This window comes from Erinaceus europaeus, chromosome 2, assembly GCF_950295315.1.
Source record: "Erinaceus europaeus chromosome 2, mEriEur2.1, whole genome shotgun sequence".
NCBI classification, from domain to species: Eukaryota; Metazoa; Chordata; class Mammalia; order Eulipotyphla; family Erinaceidae; genus Erinaceus; species Erinaceus europaeus.
This window is the reverse complement of record NC_080163.1, coordinates 188,910,631-188,933,693: the sequence shown is the minus strand read 5'-3', so window position 1 is coordinate 188,933,693 and position 23,063 is coordinate 188,910,631. Positions and strand designations below refer to the sequence as shown.

Genomic DNA, 23,063 nt, shown 5'->3' with positions numbered 1-23,063 from the left:
TTGCTGTTGTTGTCATTGTTGTTGGATAGGACAAAGAGAGGTGGGAAGACAGAGAAGGGGAGAGAAAGATAGACACCTGCAGACCTGCTTCACCGCTTGTGAAGCGACTCCCCTGTGCCGATCTTTACGCTTTACGCTGTGTGCACTTAACGCTGCGCTACCACCTGTCCCCCAGATAGATACTTTGAAAGAGAACCAGTTTCAGCTCAGATTGGGAGATGTAAAAATAAAGTGTGTGTAAGACCCATGGAAATGTGTTCTCTGTCACAGTTGACACCATACAAACAGGAGAGTGAGGACTTCTAGGAGACAGAGTCATAGAGGAAAGACACCTACAGAAGACCTGCTTCACTGCCCATGAAGCTTCCCCCCCTGTAGGTGGAGACTGGGGCTTGAATATGGAACCTTGTGCATGGCAGTGTGTATCTCTGCTGGGTGCAACACCTCCTGGCCCCTGGAGATTGGCTTTAAAGAATGAATGCAAGGGGTGGTGATAGTATAGCATAATGGTTATACAAAGAGGTTCATTCATACCTGAGGCTTGGAAGTCCCAGGTTCAATCCCTCCACACCACCATAAGCCAGAGATGAACAGGGCTCTGGTTAAAAAAAAAAAAAAAAAACTCACTCTCAGGCAGAAGTTGAAAAGCAAGATCAGAAAAGAAAACACAAGTAGAACCTGAAATGGAATTGGCGTATCGCACCAAAGGAAAAGATTCTGGGGTGGGTGGGTGGAGAGAATATAGGTCCAAGAAAGATGACAGAGGACCTGGTGGAGGTTGTATTGTTATATGGGAAACTGGGGAATGTTATGCATATACAGACTATTGTATTTACTGTTGAATGTAAAACATTAATTCCCCAATAAAGAAAATTAAAAAAAGAAGACAGATCCCCCCCCAAAAAAAAAAAAAAAGATAAGGAGCCTGGGAGATAGTATAGTGGGTATTGTATAGTGGGGATGCAACAAAGCCTCATTCCTCATTCCTCATTCCTGAGACACCAGAGGCCCCTGAGTTGATCCCAGGCACTACCACAAACCAATGCTGAGCAGTGGTCTTGGGGGGGGGATAAATAAAAAAAAAAAAACATAGTGATTTCAGTTACCCTCAGTCCCTTTTTTTTTTAAGATTTATTTATTTATTTATTTATTTATGAGAACTAGAGACTCAGCCAGGGTTCAGACTCACCACTTCATGCTTCAGAGTCCAAGCCTTTATGAGCTGTAAGGCCTCCAGAGCTACATGGCACAATGGTAGAATCGCTACATTGTGTTTTTCTGTTGCTAGAGCACCGCTCAGCGCTGGCTAATGGCGGTGCAGGGGATTGAACCTGGGACCTCAGAGCCTCAGGCATGAGAATCTCTTTGCATAACCATTATGCTATCTACCCCTGCCTTTGTTTTGCTTTTCTATTTTTAATTTATTCATTTATTTGATAGGGCAGATAGAAATTGAGAGGGGGGAAAGGAGAGACACACCTGCAGCATTGCCCCACCAATCATGAAGCTTCCCCCCCTGCAGGTGGAGACCCAGGCGTTGAACCTGGATCCTTGAGCATGGTGACACACGTGCTCAACTAAGTATGCTACCACCCAGCCCCTGAGAGTTGCTATAATGTTGTGGTAACCAGGAAGTAGCTGAGAATGGCTATAGACAAAGGTGGAGCCTCATCACAGAACAGTGATGTCCGGGAGTCGGCCAGTAGTGCAGAGGGTTAAGGGCACGTGGCACGAAGTGCAAGGACCGGCATAAGGATCCCGGTTCGAGCCCCCGGCTTCCCACCTCCAGGGAAGTCACTTTACAAGCGGTGAAGCAGGTCTGCAGGTGTCTATCTTTCTCTTCCCCTTTCTGTCTTCCTCTCCTCTCTCCATTTCTCTCTGTCCTATCCAAGAAAGCCGACATCAATAACAACAATAATAACTACAACAAGAAAACAAGGGCAACAAAAGGGAATAAATAAATAAATATTTTTTAAAAACACAGTGATCTCTGTTCTTTTTTATCTATTTTTTTAGGTTTTCTTCTTTTTTTAATATTTATTTATTCCCTTTTGTTGTCCTTGTTGTTTTCTTGTTGTAGTTATTGATGTCATCATTTTTGGATAGGACAGAGAGAAATGAAGAGAGAGACAGAGGGAAGACAGAGAGGGGGAGAAAAAGATAGACACCTGCAGACCTGCTTCTCTGCCTGTGAAGCGACTCCCCTGTAGGTGGGGATCCTTAACCGCGGTCCTTACTCACTGCACTACCCCCCGACTCCCCCTCTACTGCTTTCAAAGGAGCTGCTGTTGCTTCAGGCAGTCAGTCTTGACTGCAGTCCTGAAAGGGAAGTACCATGACCCCCATCAGGAAAGGCTAAGGAAATCACACAATATTATGTGTCTAGTAAGTGGCAGAGCTGGGATCCAATCCCAGGTAGGCTGCTGTACACTTGGGAGCTCTGTTTGATAGGAGACTAGAATGTTGGAGCTAGGGAGATGGCATGATGATGATGATGCAAAACGACTTTTGTTTGTGAGGCACCAAAGGTCCCAGGTTCAATCCCCAGCAGCAGCACCACTAGAAGCCAGAGCTGAGCATTGCAAGGAAGGAAGGAAAAGAAAAAAGAGGAGGAGTAGAAGAATATCATAGCAGTGATTTGGGATCTGGGCTGGTGTGATAGATTAACTGGAGGGGCACCCACTCTGCCATGCTTGCAACCCAGATCTGAGCTCTGGCACCACACAGGAATGCTGAAGGAAGCTGCTGGGGTGTCTCCCCCACTGCTCCCCCCATCCTTCCCTCTCCTCAAGTAGCGCTGGAGCAGTGAAGTCTTGGTGATGAACAGCAAACAGGAGGGGGCCAGACAGTGGTGCACTCAGTAGAGCGCACCTGTTACCATGTGCAAGGAGCCCAGTTCAAGTCCCTGCTTCATCCTCTCAGAAGTGGTGAAAGGGTGCTGCAGGTGTCTCTCTCTCTCTCTCTCTCTATCACCCTTCCTTTTCAACCATCCATTTCTCTCTGTCTCTATAAAAATAATGTAAATAAATAAATAAGAGTGAGAAGAAGAGTCTGGGCTCTGAATTAGTTCGGGTCCCGGTTCTTCCTTTTCCCGGCTGCTTGATCTTGGTCAGGTGGCTGCTGTGCTCACTGATGTGGCAGGTGAGGGTAGCTTGTGAGTTAAGAAATTCCAAGCAGCTTGCTGCGTAACTCACCTGGAGCAGTGAGGCCCCAACAGCTTCAAGCTGGAGAGATAGGATGTCAGAATGAAAGGCCCCTCAGACGGAGCAGTCATCACTGATTAATGTAGAGGCTTAGCACCGTGCCTGGCATATCTCAGACTCCTGAGGAGACCCTGCCATGGCTGTTATTAGCAGTAACTCTGGGCCGCAGGCTGATGGGAACCATCCAGTATGTACGGTGGATGTGTCAGATTCTTTTTTTTTTTATATTTATTTTATTTATTCCCTTTTGTTGCCCTTGTTGTTTTATTGTTGTAGTTATTATTGTTGTTGTCGTTGTTGGATAGGACAGAGAGAAATGGAGAGAGGAGGGGAAGACAGAGAGGAGGAGAGAAAGATAGACACCTGCAGACCTGCTTCATCGCCTGTGAAGCGACTCCCCTGCAGGTGGGGAGCCGGGGTTCGAACCGGGATCCTTATGCCAGTCCCTGCGCTTTGCGCCACCTGCGCTTAAACCGCTGCACTACAGCCCGACTCCCTAGATTCTTATCATAATATTGCTGCATGAGAAACCACTTCCAAAACTCAGCTCCCCCCCCCCCAATATTTTACTTATTGGATAGAAAAATTGAGGGGAGGGGGAGGTAAAGAGAGAAAAAAAAAAGAGAAAGTCACCTGCAGCACTGCTCCATCAGTTGTGAAATTTCCCCCCAGCGGGTGGGGACTGGGGGCTTGAACCTGGATCCTTGTGGATTGTAGCATGTATGTTTTACCAGGTGTGCCACTGCCCAGCCTCTTTTTTTTTTCTTTATAGAGACAGAGAAATTGAGAAGGGGTGTGTGTGTGTGTGTGTGTGTGTGTGTGTATAGAGAGAGGGAGAAGGAGAGGGAAAGAGGGAGGGATAGGGATGGAGAGAGAGGGGCCTGCAGCACAGCTCCACTGGTTTTGAAGCTTCCCCCCTGCAGGTGGGGACCAGGGGCTTGAACCCAGGCCCTTGTGCAGGGTAACCTGTGTGCTGTGCCACCACCCGGCCAAACTCAGCATCAAGCAGATCGTTTATTGTTGCTCATACGTTTGTAGGCCAGCTGAGGGGAGACTGATATAGGCTGGGAGCAGCTGGAGAACTTTGCTGCGAGTCACTGTCATCTCCCTTGGACCAGCAGGCTAGCCCATGTGTGCGCTTTCTCAGTGAAGGCAGAAGTGTAAGAGGACCCCCCATACACACGACACTTCTACAGGTCTGGGCTTGAGATGGCACCCTGTCACTTCTGCCTCGATCTGCAGAATAGGGGGAACCCTGAGTCAAAGAATGGGGAATGGGGCTTGGCACAGAGCTAGTCTGTTACAGCAACAACCTGCCTGCCTGAGGCCTCAGAGGTCAGCTCCACCTTATGCCTGAGCTGAACAGTGCTCTGGTGCTTCTCTCGCTCTCCCTTTCCCTCCTCCCCCCACAGGTGGTGATACACACACATACACTGTCTTCCCTTTAAAATTTATTTTTATTATCTATTTATTTATTGAGTAGAGACAGCTAGAAATCGAGAGGAAGGGGAGACAGAGAGACACCTGCAGGCCTGCTTCACCATTTGCAAAGCTTACCCCCTGCAAGTGGGGTCTGGGGGCTTGAGCTGGGTCCTTGCACTTTGTAATGTGCGCTCAACCAGGTGAGCCACAACCCCACCCAGCCCCCCAGTCTTTTTTCAAAAGGTTGGGGGGGCGGACGGTAGCGCAGTGGGTTAAACACATGGTGCAAAGCACAAGGACTGGCTGAAGGCTCCAGGTTCGAGCCCCCAGCTCCCCACCTGCAGGGGGTCACTTCACAGGTGGTGAAGCAGGTCTGCAGGTATCTATCTATCTCTCTCCCTCCCCTCTGTTTTACCCTCCTCTCTCCATTTCTCTCTGTCCTATCCAACAACAAAAACAGCAGCAACAACAACAATGATAAACAACAAGGGCAACAAAAGGAAAAAAATAGCCTCCAGGAGCAGTGGATTGGGAACTGAGCCCCAGCAATAACCCTGGAGGCAAAAAATAAATAAATAAATAAATAAAAAATAAAAGGTTGGGGATGCAGCCCTGGAAGTGTCCCGGTGGATAAAGCATTGGTCACTCAAGCATGAGGTCCCAAGTTCAATCCCCAGCATAGCATGTGTCAGAGTGATGCTCTAGTTCCTCTCCCCCCTTTCTCATTAATCAGTAATCTTTTCTCAAAAAAAAAAAAAAAAAAATAGGGACATGCATTCTCCCTCTTTAGTGAAAGAACTATGACTTCCATGGCTTAGTGCCCCAGGAAGGAGTAGAATGAGGGTCCTGAATGCTCTGGCCACAGGGAGGTCACAGAAGTGGAAAAAAAATCACTCTCATCACTCTACTCATGGTTTGTAGTTGCCCGTTTCGGGTGGTGAAAAAGGAATCCTTCACTGAGGCTGTTTTGGAGTAAAGAGGGTCGGGCACCAGGGGAAGCGCCCTTCCCACTCCTGGGAGCCTGGGGCAGGGTTCATCATCCAGGCCAGGAAAGGGCCTGAAACTGGAGGCTGGGGGAGATCACACTAGAGAATTTCTGGCTGAGCAGGGTTTTGTTTTTTTCCTTCTTCTTCTTCCAGGGTTATTGCTGGGGCTTGGTGCCTGCACTATGAGTCCATTGCTCCTGGAGGCCATTTTCTCCATTTTGTCATTGTTGTTGGACAGGACAGAGAGAAATCAAGAGGAGGGAAAGAGAGGGGGAGAGAAAGACAGACACCTGCAGACCTGCTTCACCACTTGTGAAGCGATTCCCCCTATGGGGGGTGGGAGCCAGGGTTCGAACGGGGATCCTTACACCAGTCCTTGCTCTTCATGCCATGTGCCATGTGCACTTAACCCACTGCGCTACCCCTGAGCAGGCTTTATAATCCAGCAGATCTTGAGTGGCTCCCCCTTCCTTTCTTCCCACCCTATAGTCCTTATTCTGGAGGCCATCGAGAACCACAACCTCGCAGACACGGTGCTCAAGATCACGGACTTTGGCCTTGCTCGTGAGTGGCACAAGACCACCAAGATGAGCGCGGCGGGGACTTACGCCTGGATGGCTCCAGAGGTCATCCGTCTCTCCCTCTTCTCCAAAAGCAGTGACGTCTGGAGGTGCTGACAGTGGGGGTGGGGAGGATGGGGACGAGAGCAGTGCGGGAGGGACAGTCAGTCTCCCACTGAAGCTAGGCCCAGGACGTGCCAGCAAAGCCCCAGTCATTGGAGAAGCTCCAGAGCAGGTACCTAATCTTGGCAGATGTGGCAGGTGAGGGCAGCTTGAATTAGAGTGGAAAAAAAATTCCAGATGTGGCAGGGAGATAGTGCGGCAGTATCACACAGGACTGATGTGTGAGAAGCCCTAAGTTCGATACCTGGCACCACCCATAGCCAGAGCTAAGTAGTGCTCTGGTGAGAAAAAAAATTAAGACGCAGGGATGGGTGGGGAAGGCGTAGCATTATAGTTACGCAGATAGTCTTCAGTGCCTGAAGCTCCACAGTCCCAGGTTCGATTCCTTGCAGGATTGAAGCTAGGGCCAGTGAAAAAAAAAGGGGGGGGGGAGTGTAGATAGGATAGTATGTCAGCACAAAAGACCCCCAGACACCACCCAGCATAATGCCCCTCACTTGTTACACAAGAAATTGAGACTTGTGAAGGAAACCGTGCCTCCAAACATCCATCTGTCCATACATTCATCCAACTGTACTGGGTGCTAAGGATACGGTAGTCAATAGGAATTCCTTCTTCCTGCCCACAAAGCTAGCAAGTAAATAAAATAAAGATACAGAAGTCCATACGGCTGTTTTTATTTACTTATCATTATTACATAAGTGTTAGTTTAGCTTCATTAACAATCCTTAGATTTTTATTATTATTAGATAAAAAATCAAGAGGGAAGAGAGTGATAGTGAGAGAGAAAGAGAAATACCTGCAGTACTGCTTCCACCACTTGAGAAGCTTTCCTCCTACAGGTGGGGCCTGGGGGCTTGAACCTGGATCCTTGCACATCATAACATGTGACCCACTGGGTACGCCACCACCTGGCCCCAATAAGGCTGTTTTTAAGTTAGGAAAATCACAGAATAGTTTATCTACGTCAGTCCACCAGGAAAAGTATTCAACGTTTAGAGCTAGTAGGCTCTTAGGACTGGCAGATGGAGCCTGTACCAAAGACTTTGGGGGAAACTGGATTTTCTAAGAAGTGATGCTTGAGCTTCCTAGATGCCAGGAAGGAGACAGCCACGCCAAGTTGTGGGGGGATAGCTCCCCAGGCCAAGCAAACAGCCCCCACAAAGGAGCTGCTGATAAGAGAATGAGTGTGATGTTTTCCAGAAACAGCCATGAGGCCTGTGTGTGGTTGGGGCCCAGCAGGCACAAAGGAAGGTGCCAGGAGTGATGGAGAAAGCTGGAGGGTGAGTGGGTGAGGGGCCGAACTCTGGCATTAGTCTCTGCCCTAGGAAGCCATTAGAGGCGCTTGTGAAGGGCATAGCCTGATTCACACGCCATTCCTCACCAGAGAGACTTGATAGTGGCAACAGGAACTCTCCAACCCCAGGGCCTCAAGGGAAGGGTGGGAGAACTCAGGTCAGGATGGAGTGTGTGTCAAAGACAAGAAGTCATAGCTAGAGCTACACAGCCCTTTGGGGAGGTTCTGACTGGGGCTCTATTCAGATGTTCAGTCCCATGACCAAGCACTTAGCAGAACTGTACTTCAGTGGCAAGAAACAGAAGCCCAAAACAAACACCAGGCTGAAGCCTTTGCTCTCCTGTAGGGCCCAGGACAGCTACCGTGTCCTAGCATTAGACATTCAGGGCTCTGTGTCAGACTTCCTTGGTGGGTTGTCAACGACATTGGGCAACTTCCTGTACTTTCCAATACGTGGTGTCGTGCTTCCCCCCTACCAAATATGAATAGCATTCTCCCTCCCCCCAGTCATTGTGGCAACCAGAACATTCCCCCATATATACACCCCCATAAATCCCATATACACAACCCATATATACACCCCCATATATACATCCCCCATATACACACTCCTATATGTATATCCCCATATAAATACACCATATATACAACCATATATACACATCCCATATATACACCCCCATATATATCCCCCATATATATGTATATATTTTTTTCTACCAGAAATGCATCACAACTTTCCAACAACAAAATATACCTGTGGGAGGTGTTCAATATATTCATGTTCTTCCTTTTTAAAAATATAACTATATTAAAATTAACTAGCTATAAAATTTATTTATTAATGAGAGAGCAAGGAGGAGAGAGAGAAAGAAAACCAAACATCATTCTGGTACATATGCTGCTGGGGATCGAACTTAGCACCTCATGCTCAGATGTCTAGCACTTTACCCACTGTGCCACCTTCCAGACTGCTGTTTCTTCCTTTTTTATGGCTTCTATTCCCGAGTTTATTTCATGGTCCAAAATGACTGCCTGAGTGCTGACAGCTGTTTATTTGCTTTTGTCATTGGTGGGGCTTCACTACTGCAGACCATATTTATTTATTTATTTCCAGAGAGAGACAGAGAAAGGGAAAGAGACCACAGCACTACAGCTTCCCCCAGAGCAGTGAGGGCTGGGCTTGAACTGGAGTTGAGTGCCTGGTAAAACAGGCACCCTCCCAGATGGGTTGTCTTGCCAACCCACGCTCCAGCTTCTGTGTCTACATTTTTTAATTTTACTTATTGGGTAGAGAAAGAAATTGAGTGGAGGAGGTAGATATAGAGAGGGAGAGAGACAGACAGACACCTGCAATACAGCTTTACCACTCGTGAGGCTTTCCCCCTGCAGGTGGGGATACATTTTTTTTTTCTTTTTTACACCAGAGCACTGCTCAACTCTGGCTTATGGTGGTGTAGGGGATTGGACCTGCGCTGCCCCTGGGCTGGTTCTCCCTCCCACTCATTTTTTTTTTTTTAACCAGAGTTATTGGTAGGGCTCCATGGTACTTGGCAACCATTAATTAATCTTTGCCCTCAGGGTTATTGCTGGGGCTCAGTGCCTGCACTATGAATCCACTGCTCCTGGAGGCCATTTTCCCTATTTTGTTGCCTTTGTTGTAGTTGTTCGAGAGAAGAGTAGACAGAGAGGAGAGAAAAATAGACACCTGCAGACCAGCTTCACCACCTCTGAAGCGACTCCCCCTGCAGGTGGGGACCTGGGCTCTCAAACCAGGATCCTTGCACCAGTCCTTGTACTTTTCACCATGTGCACTTAACCCACTGCGCTACTGCCCAGCCCCAGCAAAAATTTGTTTATAGAAAGTAAAAGGGAGTGTGGTCCAGGAGGTGGCGCAATGGATAAAGCATCGGACTTTCAAGCATGAGGTCCTGAGTTCAATCCCCGGTAGCACATGTACCAGAGTGATGCCTGGCTCTTTCCCTCTTCTCCTATGATTCTCATTCATAAATAAATTTTTTTTAAAGGGGGGTCGGGCGGTAGCGCAGGTGGTGCAAAGTGCAAGGACCGGCTTAAGGATCCCGGTCTGAGCCCCCGGCTCCCCACCTGCGCGGGGGTCACTTCACAGGCGGTGAAGCAGGTCTGCAGGTGTCTGTCTTTCTCTCCCCCTCTGTCTTCCCTTCCTCTCTCCATTTCTCTCTGTCCTATCCAACAACAACAGCATCAATAACAACCACAATAATAACTACAACAATAAAACAAGGGCAACAAAAGGGAATAAATAAACATTTTTAAAAAAACAACAACTACAACTATAAAACAACAAGGGCAACAAAAAAGAATAAATAAATATTTAAAAAAAAAAAAACAAGGGCAACAAAAATGGGGGGGAATAGCCTCCAGGAGAGTGGATTCGTAGTGCCAGCATCGAGTCACAGCAATAACCCCAGAGGCAAAAGAAAGAAAGTAAAAGGGAGAGGAGAGACACCTACAGCACTGCTTCACCACTCATGAAGCTTCTCCCCTACTGGTGAGGACTAGGGACTTGAACCCTAGTCCCAGGTCCTTGCACATGGCAATGCATACACTCTACCTGGTGCTCTTGTGTCTCACCTGGCCCTCGCGCGTCCACTTTCTACCCAGTGGGGAGAATAAAGTGCACCCACCCTTTTAAGAACACTTTCTGGAGCTGAATTGGACACCTGGGGGACCTGAGTCCTAGTGTGGCCTCATCCCTTGTTGTGTGAGCTTAGGCAAGCAGCTTAACCTCGGAGACTGCACCTGCATCTCACAAAAAATAGGCAGAGGCGCAGGGGCCCAGACTCGCCCTTCCTGCCTTATAGGGCTGATGAGAGGGTTACAGAGAGTGCCTAGCACAGTGCTGGCTTGGAGTGAGTGCTTTATAAAGGTTAAATAGTGTGGCCTTTGGTAGCGCAGTGGGTTAAGCATAGGTGACGCAAAGCACAAGGACCGGTGTAAAGATCCCGATTCGAGCCCCCGGCTCCCCACCTTCAGGGACTCACTTCACAAGCAGTGAAGCAGGTCTGCAGGTGTCTTTCTCTCCCCCTCTCTGTCTTCCCCTCCTCTCTTTATTTCTCTCTGTCCTATCCAACAACGATGACAATATTAATAACTACAGTAATAAAACAGCAAGGGCAGCAAAAGGGAATAAGTAAATAAATAATGATTAAATAAATAATAGTGTTGTCTTTTAGAGGTAAGTGCCGAAGGGCCTGTGGGGACATGGAGGAGTGCCCTCTGCCCCAGCTTTGGAGTTTGTGGAATCCAGGAAGGCTCTCTTGCCATCAGAGGAGGCACCTCAGTGAATCATAAAGGGAAGGGTGTTCTAGACAGAGCAGCAGAGATTTAAAGGAATACTTGTTCGGCTGGGCTGCAAGACGAAACCAAATTTGCTCCAGGGGCTGAGGGTGTTGAAGGTGAGGCTGTAGGAGGCATCAAAGGTCAGAGCTAAAAAGTGTGGGTTTTCCTAGGGGAGGGCAGGGAACCCAATGGAGATTTTCAGGGAGGGTGAAGGAAAGGCTGTCAGGGCCAGCCGCACCATGTCTAGCTGAGAGCAGGCTGGTGGAGGTCAGATTGGGTCTCATGCCTCATCAGCCAAGCATGGATGTTTAGATTGGGGATAGGGATGGGGGTGGGGGGGGCTGGATTGCAAGTGAGAACTAGAGTGAGCTGCAGCATCACCCCTCCCTCTCCCCCACCTGCAGCTTCGGGGTGCTCCTCTGGGAGCTGTTGACGGGTGAGGTCCCCTATCGTGAAATCGACGCGTTGGCTGTGGCATATGGCGTGGCCATGAACAAGCTGACTCTGCCTATCCCCTCCACGTGCCCCGAGCCCTTTGCCCGCCTACTGGAGGGTGAGCCAGGGCCCTGTGGAGCGGGTAGGCTCAGCTTGGGGTGGGGGGGCAGACCTTTCCCCTTCACACCCATGCATTCCAGTGGGCTCAGGGGTGAAGGACAAGGAGCTGGAACCTTCAGACCATGCACAGTCTCCCTGATGGCTTCGTGGCCCCTGGGCTCTTGTTATTGCCAGGCCCGCAGCTTTTGAGGGCAACCTGTTAGAAGTCCTCATTCCTCCCTGATCCTTGATCCAACCTCCAGTAGGAACAGATTCCTGGGTGTCTCTCCCAGAATGGAGTAAACTTGCCAGGAATCTGCTTCAAATTCCTTCCCTCTTGGCTTCATGGGAGCTCTTTATAATCCCCTTCCCCTCAGGAGACTGATGCCCCAGAGCAAGGCCACTGATAGCTCCACACCTGCTGCTGTCCCCCACCTCACCCCACCCCACTTTACCACACCCCAGAGTGCTGGGACCCAGACCCCCATGGTCGGCCAGATTTCCGCAACATCTTGAAGCAACTTGAAGTCATCGAGCAGTCAGCCCTGTTCCAGATGCCTCTGGAGTCCTTCCACTCGCTGCAGGAAGACTGGAAGCTGGAGATTCAACACATGTTTGATGACCTCCGGACCAAAGAGAAGGTGAAGGCAGAGACAAGGTGGGAGGGAAGGATGGAATCAGACTCCTGGCTCTGATGACTTGCATGGGTCAGAGTCCCTTCCTCAGTTCTACTCTCTGGGTCCATGTAGGAACAAGGGAACTTCTTTTTGTTTATTAAGAAAAGACAGTCTCCTGTTATATTAATAAGAGAAAGGCATCTGGCACTGATGTACTCACAAGTGATAAGAGCTTCATGTCTGGGATTGACTTTTTATTTGAGAGAGAACTAGACGATCATTCTGGCATATATGAGAGACTGGGGGTTGAGTTCTGGACCTCATGCTTAAGAGTCCAACACTTTGAGATTGGTTTTAAAATACTATGGCAGAAGGAGAGGGGGCTACACACACACACACACACACACTGCAAGATATGGATAATTATTAATGTTGGATAATGGGTCTGTGGGTTACATTATTCTCTGCTTTTTGTGGATTAGTAAATTTTTCTACACTGAAAACTAAATTATAAATAAATTCATTAAATCAGGCCTAGAAGACAGCTTGGCCAGTAAAGCACTTGACTCTCCTCTGCATGAGGTCCTGGGTCCCACCCCCAGCACCACAGAGGAGCCCCGCCCCCAGCACCAGAGGAACTCTATGGATGGTGGGGGCAGTGCTGTGGTATCTCTCCTCTCTGTCTTACCTTTCCTTCCTTTTGTTAAAATTGTATTTTTCTTGTATCTGATGGGACAGAGAGAAATTGAGAGGAGAAGGAGAGAGAGCAAGAGAAACACCTGCAGCCCCGCTTCACTGCTCGTGAAGCTTCCCCCCTGCAGGTGGAGACTGGGGACTTGAAGCTGAGTCCTTGTGCATGCTGATGTGTGAGCTCTGCTGGGTAAGCCACCACCCAGCCCCCTCTGTGTTCTTTCTATCTGTCCTGTCTCCCGTCACTGAGAAATAAGGAATAGTGCACCTGCTTGGTCATGTGTATGACTCAGGTTCAGGCCCCGCTCTCACCACACTGGAGAAAACTGCAGTGCTCAATCTCTCTCTCTCTCCAAAAAAAAAAAAAAAAAGTCTGGGGCAGTAAAGTCCCAGAGATAAGGAAAAAATGAAAAAGTTGTGCTTAAAGTGAGGCTTAAGTTCCACATTGAAAACAAAATCAGGAAGGAAAAACAGCCATACCCCCTGCCTTTGAGCTCACACAGCCCCCCGCTGGACTAGTTAAGTGTGAGTTGGATTGTGCCCTAAGTTTGCCCTCCCTGCAGGAGCTGCGGAGCCGGGAGGAGGAGCTGCTGCGGGCGGCACAGGAGCAGCGCTTCCAGGAGGAGCAGCTGCGGCGGCGGGAGCAGGAGCTGGCCGAGCGCGAGATGGACATTGTGGAGCGGGAGCTGCACCTGCTCATGTGCCAACTGAGTCAGGAGAAGCCCAGGGTCCGCAAGCGCAGGGGCAACTTCAAGCGCAGCCGCCTGCTCAAGCTGCGGGAAGGTGGCAGCCACATCAGCCTGCCCTCCGGTACCAGCTTTAACCACTCACACGCCACCCCAAGAAGCCGCAGGGAACTCCCTCCAATCCCTTCTCCTCCTCTATTTATTTATTAGCGAGGGGGGCACGCGAGAGAGAGACAGAGACAGAAAAAACCATAGAATCAAACTTAGGACCTTATGCTTGAGAGTTCAACACTGTACCATCTCCTGAGCTGTGAATTTTATTCTTCTTTTACCAGAGCACACTGCTCAGCTCTGACTTATAGTGGCACCAGGGATTGAACCTGAGACGTTAGAGCCTCAGTCCAAAAGTCTTCTTGCATGACCATTATGCTTTCTCCACAGCTTAATCTCATGCCCTTAAATCCAAAGTTGTGGTCACTGCACCATTTTCCAGGCTGTGTGTGCGTGCACATATAAACTGGTTGCCTCTCTTCCTTTTTTTTTTTTGCCACCAGGGTTATCTCTGAGGCTCAGTGCCTGCACAACTTAACAGCTCCTGGCAGACATATATATATATTCATTATTATTTTAAAATTTTTTAAAAATATTTTTCCCTTTTGTTGCCCTTTTTTGTTGTAGTTATTGTTGTTATTGATGTCATCGTTGTTGGATAGGACAGAGAGAAATGGAGAGAGGAGAGGAAGACAGAGAGGGGGAGAGAAAGACAGACACTTGCAGATCTGCTTCATCGCCTTTGAAGCAACTCCCCTGCAGGTGGGGAGCCTGGGACTCAAACCGGGATCCTTATGCCGGTCCTTGCGCTTTGTGCCACCTGCACTTAACCCCCTGCACTACCATCCAACTCCCTCATTATTTTATTTTTATTTTTTATCTATTTTCCCTTTTGTTGCCCTTGTTTTATTATTGTTGATGTCATCGTTGTTGGACAGGACAGAGAGAAATGGAGAGAGGAGGGGAAGACATGGGAAGAGAAAGAGAGACACCTGCAGACCTACTTCACCGCCTGTGAAGCGACTCCCCTGCGGGTGGGGAGACAGGGCTTGAACCGGGACCCTTATGCCAGTCCTTGTGCTTCGAGCCACATGTGCTTAACCTGCTGCACTACCACTCGACCCCCTTTTCATTCTTTTTATAGAGGGTGAGACAGATAAAGAGGGAGAGAGAGTGGGTGGGGGAAGATAGCATAATGATTATGCAAAGAGATTTTCATGCCTGAGGTTTTGAAATCTCAGGTTTGATCCCCCAAACCACCATAAGCTAGAGCTGAGCAGTGCTGGGGTGGGAGAGTAACAGAAGGAGAGACACCTGCAGCACTGCTTCATTGCTCATAAAGCTTCCTGCCTGCAGGTGGAGGGAGATCAAGGATTTGAACCTGAGCATGGTAATATGTGCACTCTACCAGGTGTCACCCACCTGGCCCCCCAGTTGTCTCTTTGTCATGTACAAGCCATAGAACAGTGCCTGGAAGAGCATTGGCCAAGGGAAATATAAAGCAAGTGTGTAGTTTGTTTGTTTGTTTTTAATTTTTTAAATCTCCTCTAGTTGCTCAGTTCTGGCTTATGGCCAGGGATTGAGCCAGGGACCTGGGAGGCTCATACAGGAATGTCTTTTGTGGGCTGGTTAGATAATTCACTTGGATATTGCTCTGCTTTGCCATGTATGTGACCTAGATTAGAGTCTGGTCCCCACTGCATTGAGGGAAGATTTAGTGCTATAACCTCCCCACATACACACACTCTCTGCCTCTCAAAAAAAAAATTGCATAGCCATTCTGTAACCTTAAGTGGTCTTGTAACTACATTTTTTAATCTTATTTATTTATTTATTTACTCCCTTTTGTTGCCCTTGTTATTTTATTGCTGTAGTTATTGATGTCGTCGTTGTTGGATAGGACAGAGACAAATGGAGAGAAGAGGGGAAGACAGAGGGGGAGAGAAAGACAGACACCTGCAGGCCTGCTTCACCGCCTGTGAAGTGACTTCCCTGCAGGTGGGGAGCCAGGGGCTCGAACCGGGATCCTTACGCCGGTCCTTGAGTTTTGTGCCCGCTGTGCTACCACCCAACTCCCCCATTTAAAAATTTTTTTAATATTTATTCCCTTTTGTTGTTTTTTATTGCTATAGTTATTATTGATATTGCTGTTGTTGGATAGGACAGAGAGAAATGGAGAGAGGAGGGGAAGACAGGGGGAGCGAAAGATAGACACCTGCAGACCTGCTTCACCGCCTGTGAAGCAACTCCCCTGCAGGTGGGGAGCTGGGGGCTCAAACCGGGATCCTTACGCGGGTCCTTATGTTTTGCACCACCTGCGCTTAACCTGCTGTGCTACTGCCTGACTCCCTGAAATTTTCATAATGTGTCTTACTTGGTTCAGCATATCCAAAATAGCTCACAGTATATCCAGATATAGCCTATATTATTTACATTACATATCCAAATCATTTCTTTCACGTCATCAATATAAGAGAAAATTGTTCATGAGCTAGTTTGCCTTTTTCCCCATATGAAACCTTTGAAATCCATTGTGTGTTGTTCTATTTATAGGACATCTCAGTCTGGGTGCTAAGTTTTCGTGCTAAGTTTTCATACAAAATACCTGACTTGTATTTATGACTGGGAAAAAAATAAAAGTAGGTATGCATACCCGACCGAGTTGGTCCAGATCGGTCCAAATCAGCTTAAATGTTTCCAGTGACTGAGCTGAGGATCCATTTTCATGTAGACACTTAAATTGCTTACAGTTAAATAAAGGCAGCTCTCCAGTTGCTCCCTCACACAAGCCATAGTTTTAAGTGCTCAGCTGCCGAGCGTGGCTTATGACCACCATCCTGCATGGCCACACAGGGCTAGGTCCTTGGCCTGTTACATCAGCTACCTCAGACCTGGGCATGCATCACAGGGACCTGTGGGCTTGAGTCACCACACTAGGTGACTGCACCTCATCCTCAGGGCTGCTGACTCACGGGACTCCCCAGCTGTGCATTTCCAAAAGATTTGCCCAAGGTTTGATGCTGGTGGGACAGATTGAGGGGTGCAGAGTGGTGGTGCATTCCCCTTCTCTCATTCCCTCCACTATACTACAGAGAGCTCCTCTCTGTGGCTTAGGAACATCTCTTTTGTTTTTGCAGGCTTTGAGCACAAGATCACAGTCCAGGCCTCTCCAACCCTGGACAAGCGGAAAGGGTCAGATGGGGCCAGCCCCCCAGCCAGCCCTAGCATCATACCCCGGCTGAGGGCCATTCGCCGTGAGTATCTCCCAAAGCCTGGCTCATCAGCACACCTCAGAGCATTTGCCTTGTTCCCCAGCTGGGTGGGGTCACCTCCCTCACTCTCTTGGGGAGAAGACAGATACACGGGTCACGTGAGCAAGCAGGACACTGTCCAGCAGGGATGAGTGCTATGACAGCAACCTGGAGAAGGCCTGAAAGGGAGAAGTTGCTGTTCACATCAGGGAGGCCTATGGGAGGAGCTGGGGTTTGATCTGTATGGTACGAAGGCTCTACGAACTGAAGGAGTTTGTGCCTGGCTGAGAGAACAGCAGAGGCCGGGCTGGGAGGTGGGAATAACTGTGAGTGCCTGTTAGTTGGCGCAGAAGGTCAGAACAGAGTGGGAAGCAGAGTGAATGAAAGGCAGAGCAGTAGTTTTGTGGTCAAAGGTTGGGCAGGAGCCAGGAAAAAGGGTCACACTGGGTCTTGAGAGCAGGATAAAAAAGCTGTATTTCATTTGAAGTTTGATTAGGGGCGGGGTAGGGTGTCCTCGAAGGGCTATGAGCAGGGCGGTGATGTGATAAAATTTGCCCTTTGCCTCTGGCTTCTCTGAGATGCCTAACTTGTAGGAGGGCAGGAGTGAGAGCAGCATGCAGGAGGTGTTGAGGGGCTCCACAGGGGAGGGTCACAGTGAGGGCTGCATGGCAGAGGCACAGCCTTTGGAGTTTGCTAAGGAGTCGAGGGATACCAGGCTCACTCCAGCGTCTGTTCTGCCGCTTCTCCACCACCCCTGGCCCCACCCCACTACACCTCTCTTTGGGCACCTGCTTTGTACAGGCCCAGGAGGTCATCTTCACAGGGGACACCGAGACAGCAAGGAGGCAGTGATGCCAGGGGAGGTTCAGGAACAAAGGAGAGAGAGCAGCTGACTCTCCAGGCCATGACTGCTCCAGAGATGCAAGAGGCTTGATTGAAGGCATAGCCACACAGGCCAGGAAAGAGATGAAGGGTTTGGGTTACCCCTGTGTAAAAAAAGCAGGGGAGCAGGAAACCCCCCCCCCCCATTAATCAATTGTTAAAGTAACCTGGGAGGTGGCACAGTAGATAAAGCATGGACTCTTAAGCATGAGGTCCCAAGTTCAACTCTTGGCATCACATGGTGCTCTCTTTCTCCACATATACACCACACACACACACACACACACACACACACACACACACAGTTTTTTGTTTGTTTGTTTTTTGTATTTGATAGTACCAAGAGAAATTGAGAGGGGTGGGAAGAGATAGGGAGGGAGTGGGAAAGAGAGACACCTGAAGACCTGCTTCCTCCCTACAAGTGGGGACCAGGGGCTTGAACCCAGATCCTTGCAATGGTAATATGTACACCCAGCTGGGTGCACTGTCTGGCCCCTAAATAAATTTTTTTATTTTAAATTTTTTAATTGGATGGAGACAGATGAATTGAGAGGAGGGGGAGATAGGAAAAGACAAAGAGAAACACGTACAGCCTTGCTTCACCACTCCTAAAGCTTTCCCCTGCAGGTGGGAACCAGGCACTTGAACCTGGATCCCTGTGCACTGTATGCGTGCAGTTAACCAGGTGCGTCACCACCCAGCCCCAGTCAATCTTTTTTTTATGAATTAATTTTTAAAAAATATTTTATTCCCTTTTGTTGCCCTTGTTTGATTGTTGTGGTTATTATTATTATTGATGTTGTCATTGTTGGATAGGACAGAGAGAAATAGAGGAGGGGAAGGCAGAGAGGGGGAGAGAAAGACACCTGCAGACCTGCTTCACCGCTTGTGAAGCGACTCCCCTGCAGGTGGAGAGCTGGGGGCTGCAACAGGGATCCTTACACCGATCCTTGCGCTTTGTGCCACGTATGCTTAACCCCTTACGCTACTGCCCAACTCCCAATAAATTAGTCTTAACAACAGGGACCAGATGGTGGCACACCTGGTTGAGCACACATGTTACAATGCACAAGGACCCAGGTTCGAGTCCCTGGTCTCCACCTGCAGGAGGAAAGCTTCACAAGTGGTGAAGCAGGGCTGCAGATGTCTCTCTTTATCTCTGCCCCCCCTCTCAATTTCTGGCTGTCTCTAGCCAATAAGTAAATAAAGATGATAATAGTAATAAAAAAAATCTTAACAAAAAAAAGCAGCCTGGAAGGTAGCATGATGAATGATGGAGTGGATTTGGAAGCATGAGATTCTGAGTTACATTCCTTGCATCCTGTGTGCCAGAGAAATGCTCTTATTCGCTCATTAACAAATTAATTTTAAAAAAAAAAAAACCTGGTCATGCGTGAGGATTCGAAGTCCCAGGTTCAAGCCCCTGCACCACCGTAAACCAGAGCTGATCAGTGCTCTGGTAAAAACAAAAATAAATAAATAAAAAATAAATAAAACCCTCCAGACCAGTAGAAGGGGGGGGGGGTTTTTCCTCAACCATGGCACTTAATTCTTTTATCTGTGTCCTCCTGTCTGAATACCCCAGAACCTCACAACTGAGCAGCCCCTCCCCCACACAAGCCCAGTTTTTCATCTTTGATTGCTTTGAGAGAAAGAGGAGAGAGGTGGTCCAGGAGGTATAAAGCAGTTGATAAAGTCCTGGATTCTCAACCATGAGGTCCTGAGTTCAATCCCCAGCAGCACATGTATCAGAGTGATGTCTGGTTCTTTATCTTTCTCATAAATAAATTATTAAAAAAAAAAGAAAAGAGGAGAGAGACACCCTAGCATCATCCACCATCCCTGGAGTGCCCTCCACCCCAGTGCTGTCCATGGTGCCTCCGTGTAGTGACAGGGGCTCAAACCCAGGGCCTTATGCATGGAAGGCATGTGCTATACAGTAAGCGATCTCTCAGGGACCCCTGGTATGATTTATTTGATCTTATTCTGAACAGAGCACAGCTCAGTGATGCTTATGATGATGATGGGGATAGAACCTGGGGTTTCAGAGCCTCAGACATGAAGAACCTCAGTGCTGTCTCCCCAGCCCCCCAGTATGGTTCTTACTGTTCATCTGTCTTCAACCACTGAAATGCCAGGTCTCGAGGGCTGACTGTTTTGCCCACAGCTTTCTTCTCCGTAGCTGCCACAGAGCTTGGCATGCAGCAGGTACTCAGCAAACGTGTAAGAATAAGTGACTGTTAAAGGCCTAGACTGAGGGGTGGTGGCAGGGCAGAGGAAGTCAGCAAGCATAGTGTCTGAATGTCAGGCTGAGGTGCTGAGACTTGGTCCTGACAGCACTGGAGAGCCACAGTAGACTCTAGCAGGGAAGGTGTGTGGGCAGAGTCAGACTCTAAGATCCTTTGGCTTCTAGCTGGAGGGTGGGTCTGAGCTGGAGAAGGTGAGGCTGAGGCCTAGCAGGGACAGACTGTCCAGGACCCATTAACCCGGTGGTTTCTTTTGGCCCAGTGACTCCGGTGGACAGTGGAGGTTGTAACAGCAGCGGCAGCAGCAGTGGTGGCAGTGGGACCTGGAGCCGCAGCGGGCCCCCAAAGAAGGAAGAACTGGTTGGGGGGAAGAAGAAAGGGCGGACTTGGGGGCCCAGCTCCACCCTGCAGAAGGAGCTGGTTGGCGGAGAGGAGAGGTATTAAGGGCGCACGACCCATTTTGTGCCCACCCCCAGGCGGGTGAGCCCAGAGGGCTGATGCTCCTCCATCTCTGGCACACACTCCCCCCCCTCCCCCCACAGGCTGAAGACGTTAGGTGAAGGAAGCAAACAGTGGTCATCCAGTGCCCCCAACCTGGGCAAGTCCCCCAAACACACCCCCATCGCCCCTGGCTTCGCCAGCCTCAATGAGATGGGTAAGAGGATGAGGATGCTCTGAAAGGGAAGGGGCACGGCACCCAAGACTAAGGGGTCATGGCTCCCCAGATTTCACTGGGCCAGTGGTTAGGAGGCACTGTTGGGGGGAGGGCAGCAGATCCCTGGGGTGTGGGGTCATTCCCAAGATCCTGGGAGGGGCACACACAGCTGGCATCCTGCCTAGTGGGGCTTGGTGGTGTCTCGGTTTGGGAGCAGGGTGAGAGGGCTGCAAGCCCCGCCAGGACTTGAGCGCGGCCCGTCTTGTTTGCAGAGGAGTTCGCGGAGGACGGAGGCAGCAGCGTGCCCCCCTCGCCCTACACCGCCCCGTCCTACCTCACGGTGCCGCTCCCCGCAGACCCCAGGCCGGGCCCGCGCTCGCCCATGGCCTCCGCGCCCCCCCTGCGGCCCGGGCCGGGCGGGCGGCGCTGCGAGCTGGCGCTGCTGGGCGCGGCCGCGTTGCTGGGCGCCGTGGGGCTGGGCAGGGACCTGGCAGAGGCGCGTGTGGCCGACGAGGAGCACCGGCGCTGGCTCGACAGCCTCTTCCCCCGCGCCGGCCGCTTCCCGCGGGGCCTCAGCCCGACCGGCCGCTCCCCCCGCCGTGACCCCACCGGGCCCAGCCCGGGCCCGGGCCTGGCGCCCTCGGCTACCCTCCTGTCGCTGTCTTCAGTGTCCGACTGCAACTCCACGCGCTCGCTGCTGCGCTCCGACAGCGATGAGGCCGCGCCGGCCGCGCCCTCCCCGCCGCCCTCGCCGCCCAGCGCCAACCCCCTGGTGGACCTGGAGCTGGAGAGCTTCAAGAAGGACCCCCGCCAGTCTCTCACGCCCACCCATGTCACGGCCGCTCGCAACGTCAGCCGCGGCCACCGCCGCACGCCCTCGGATGGGGCGCTGGGGCAGCGGGGGGCACCCGAGCTGGTGGGCACCCGCCTGGGTGAGTGTACCCCCCACCCTCGGCTTGGCCCTATTGTGCCCCGAGGTGGTGCTCTGCTTAGCTGGGGAGGAAGCAAGACTGTGTCCTTAGAGCCTCACTGCAGGAGACCCCACACACACACAGGGTGAAGGGGGGCAGTTTCTGGTGACAGGAAAGGCCCTGTCAGAGACAGCAGTGCTTCTAGAGCTGGCTGACACTGTCCCCTCTGCTTATTAATGAGCAAGGTGACTAGAGCTGCAGGGTTACTTAGTGCCTGCTGTCTGATGCTTCACGGCTTGTTCCTCAGCCTGGCCTGGGAGCCCCACTCAGAGGCCCAGCAGGATTTTCTAGAGAAGCCAGAATCTTAGCTTTTGTTTGATTTTTTATTTTAATTTACTTATTGGATAGACACAGATTGAGAGGGGGAGAGATAGAGGAGGAGAAACAGAGAGATACCTGCAGCACTGCTTTCACTGCTCACCAAGCTTCCACCCTACAGGTGCAGATCAGGGGCTTGTACATGGCCTAGTGCATCGTAACGTGTGCCCAACTGGGTATACCACTGCCTGGCCCCTGAATCTCAGGGTTTGTTTGGTTTTTTTTTCAATATTTTATTTTCCCTTTTGTTGCCGTTAGTTTTTATTTATTCCCTTTTGTTGCCCTTTGTTCTTGTTATTGATGTCATCGTTATTGGATAGGACAGAGAGAAATGGAGAGAGGAGGGGAAGACAGGGGGAGAGAGAGAGAAAGAGAGAGACACCTGCAGACCTGCTTCACCGCTTGTGAAGCAACTCCCCTGCAGGTGGGGAGCCAGGGGCTCGAACCGGGATCCTTATGCTGGTCCTTGTGCTTTGCACAACGTGCACTTCACCCCCTGCTCTACCGCCCGACCCCCTGAATCTCAGTTTTTATATCAGAACTGCTGGTTTTGAAATACTCTGTCTACCCCCAGTCTACCTGCCTCATCTGATCCTCTTTCACCAGGCCTGAGACCCCCCATGGACTTCCCCCGTCTGCCTGATCCCCAGGCCCTGTTCCCGGCCCGTCGACGGGCCCCTGAGTTCCCTGGCCGCCCTACCACCCTGACCTTCGCTCCAAGACCCCGGCCAGCTGCCAGCCGTCCCCGTCTGGACCCCTGGAAACTTGTCTCCTTCAGACGGACACTTAGCATCTCTCCTCCCAGCAGGGGGGACACTCCAGAGCCAGAGAGCCCCGGGCCCCCCAGTATGCAGCCCACACTGCTCGACATGGACATGGAGGGGCAGAGCCAGGACAGCACAGTGCCCCTGTGTGGGGCCCATGGCTCCCACTGAGGCCTGCCCCCTCCTGAAGCCCGCCTGGGCAGCCATGAATGTAGCGTCCCAGGCCCCGCCCCAGCTCACCAAGCCACAAGGCAGGGGAGACCCTGGGCAGGAGACTTGCTCTATTTATTGGGGAGGGTTGGGAGGGGGGAAATTTAATTTATTCCTTTGTACCCCAGGGAATGGGGCCCTGTGCCCACTCTGCAGGGGGGGAGGGTGGGCAGGAATACTCAGGGACAGGGCATCACAGGAGATTGGCACAAAATGCAGAATTAAAGGTAACCCCTGCCCCCCTACTGTGTTCAGCTGTGTGTCCTTCCCCTGCCC

The 23,063-nt window shown here is 50.4% G+C and overlaps 2 protein-coding genes and 1 long non-coding RNA gene across 3 annotated transcripts in view; 2 read left to right on the top strand and 1 right to left on the bottom strand.

Moving 5' to 3' along the window:
- Positions 1-19,986, bottom strand: part of LOC103125881 (cytochrome P450 2G1-like) — a 60,421-nt gene extending 40,435 nt beyond the window's left edge. The window contains exon 1 of the mRNA XM_060185964.1: positions 19,975-19,986. The gene's annotated coding sequence lies outside the window, so the exon portion shown is untranslated. The remainder of the gene's footprint in view (positions 1-19,974) is intronic.
- The window catches only part of MAP3K10 (mitogen-activated protein kinase kinase kinase 10), a 30,092-nt gene extending 7,216 nt beyond the window's left edge, over positions 1-22,876 (top strand). The window contains exons 2-10 of the mRNA XM_060185960.1: positions 6,101-6,281; positions 11,317-11,465; positions 11,912-12,087; positions 13,317-13,563; positions 16,628-16,744; positions 20,132-20,306; positions 20,412-20,524; positions 20,797-21,456; positions 22,420-22,876. Coding sequence (XP_060041943.1) covers positions 6,101-6,281; positions 11,317-11,465; positions 11,912-12,087; positions 13,317-13,563; positions 16,628-16,744; positions 20,132-20,306; positions 20,412-20,524; positions 20,797-21,456; positions 22,420-22,748 — 2,147 coding nt within the window. The 3' untranslated portion in view covers positions 22,749-22,876. The remainder of the gene's footprint in view (positions 1-6,100; positions 6,282-11,316; positions 11,466-11,911; positions 12,088-13,316; positions 13,564-16,627; positions 16,745-20,131; positions 20,307-20,411; positions 20,525-20,796; positions 21,457-22,419) is intronic.
- Positions 1-23,063, top strand: part of LOC132536823 (uncharacterized) — a 298,410-nt gene that overhangs the window by 193,519 nt on the left and 81,828 nt on the right. The gene's annotated exons all lie outside the window — the stretch shown is intronic.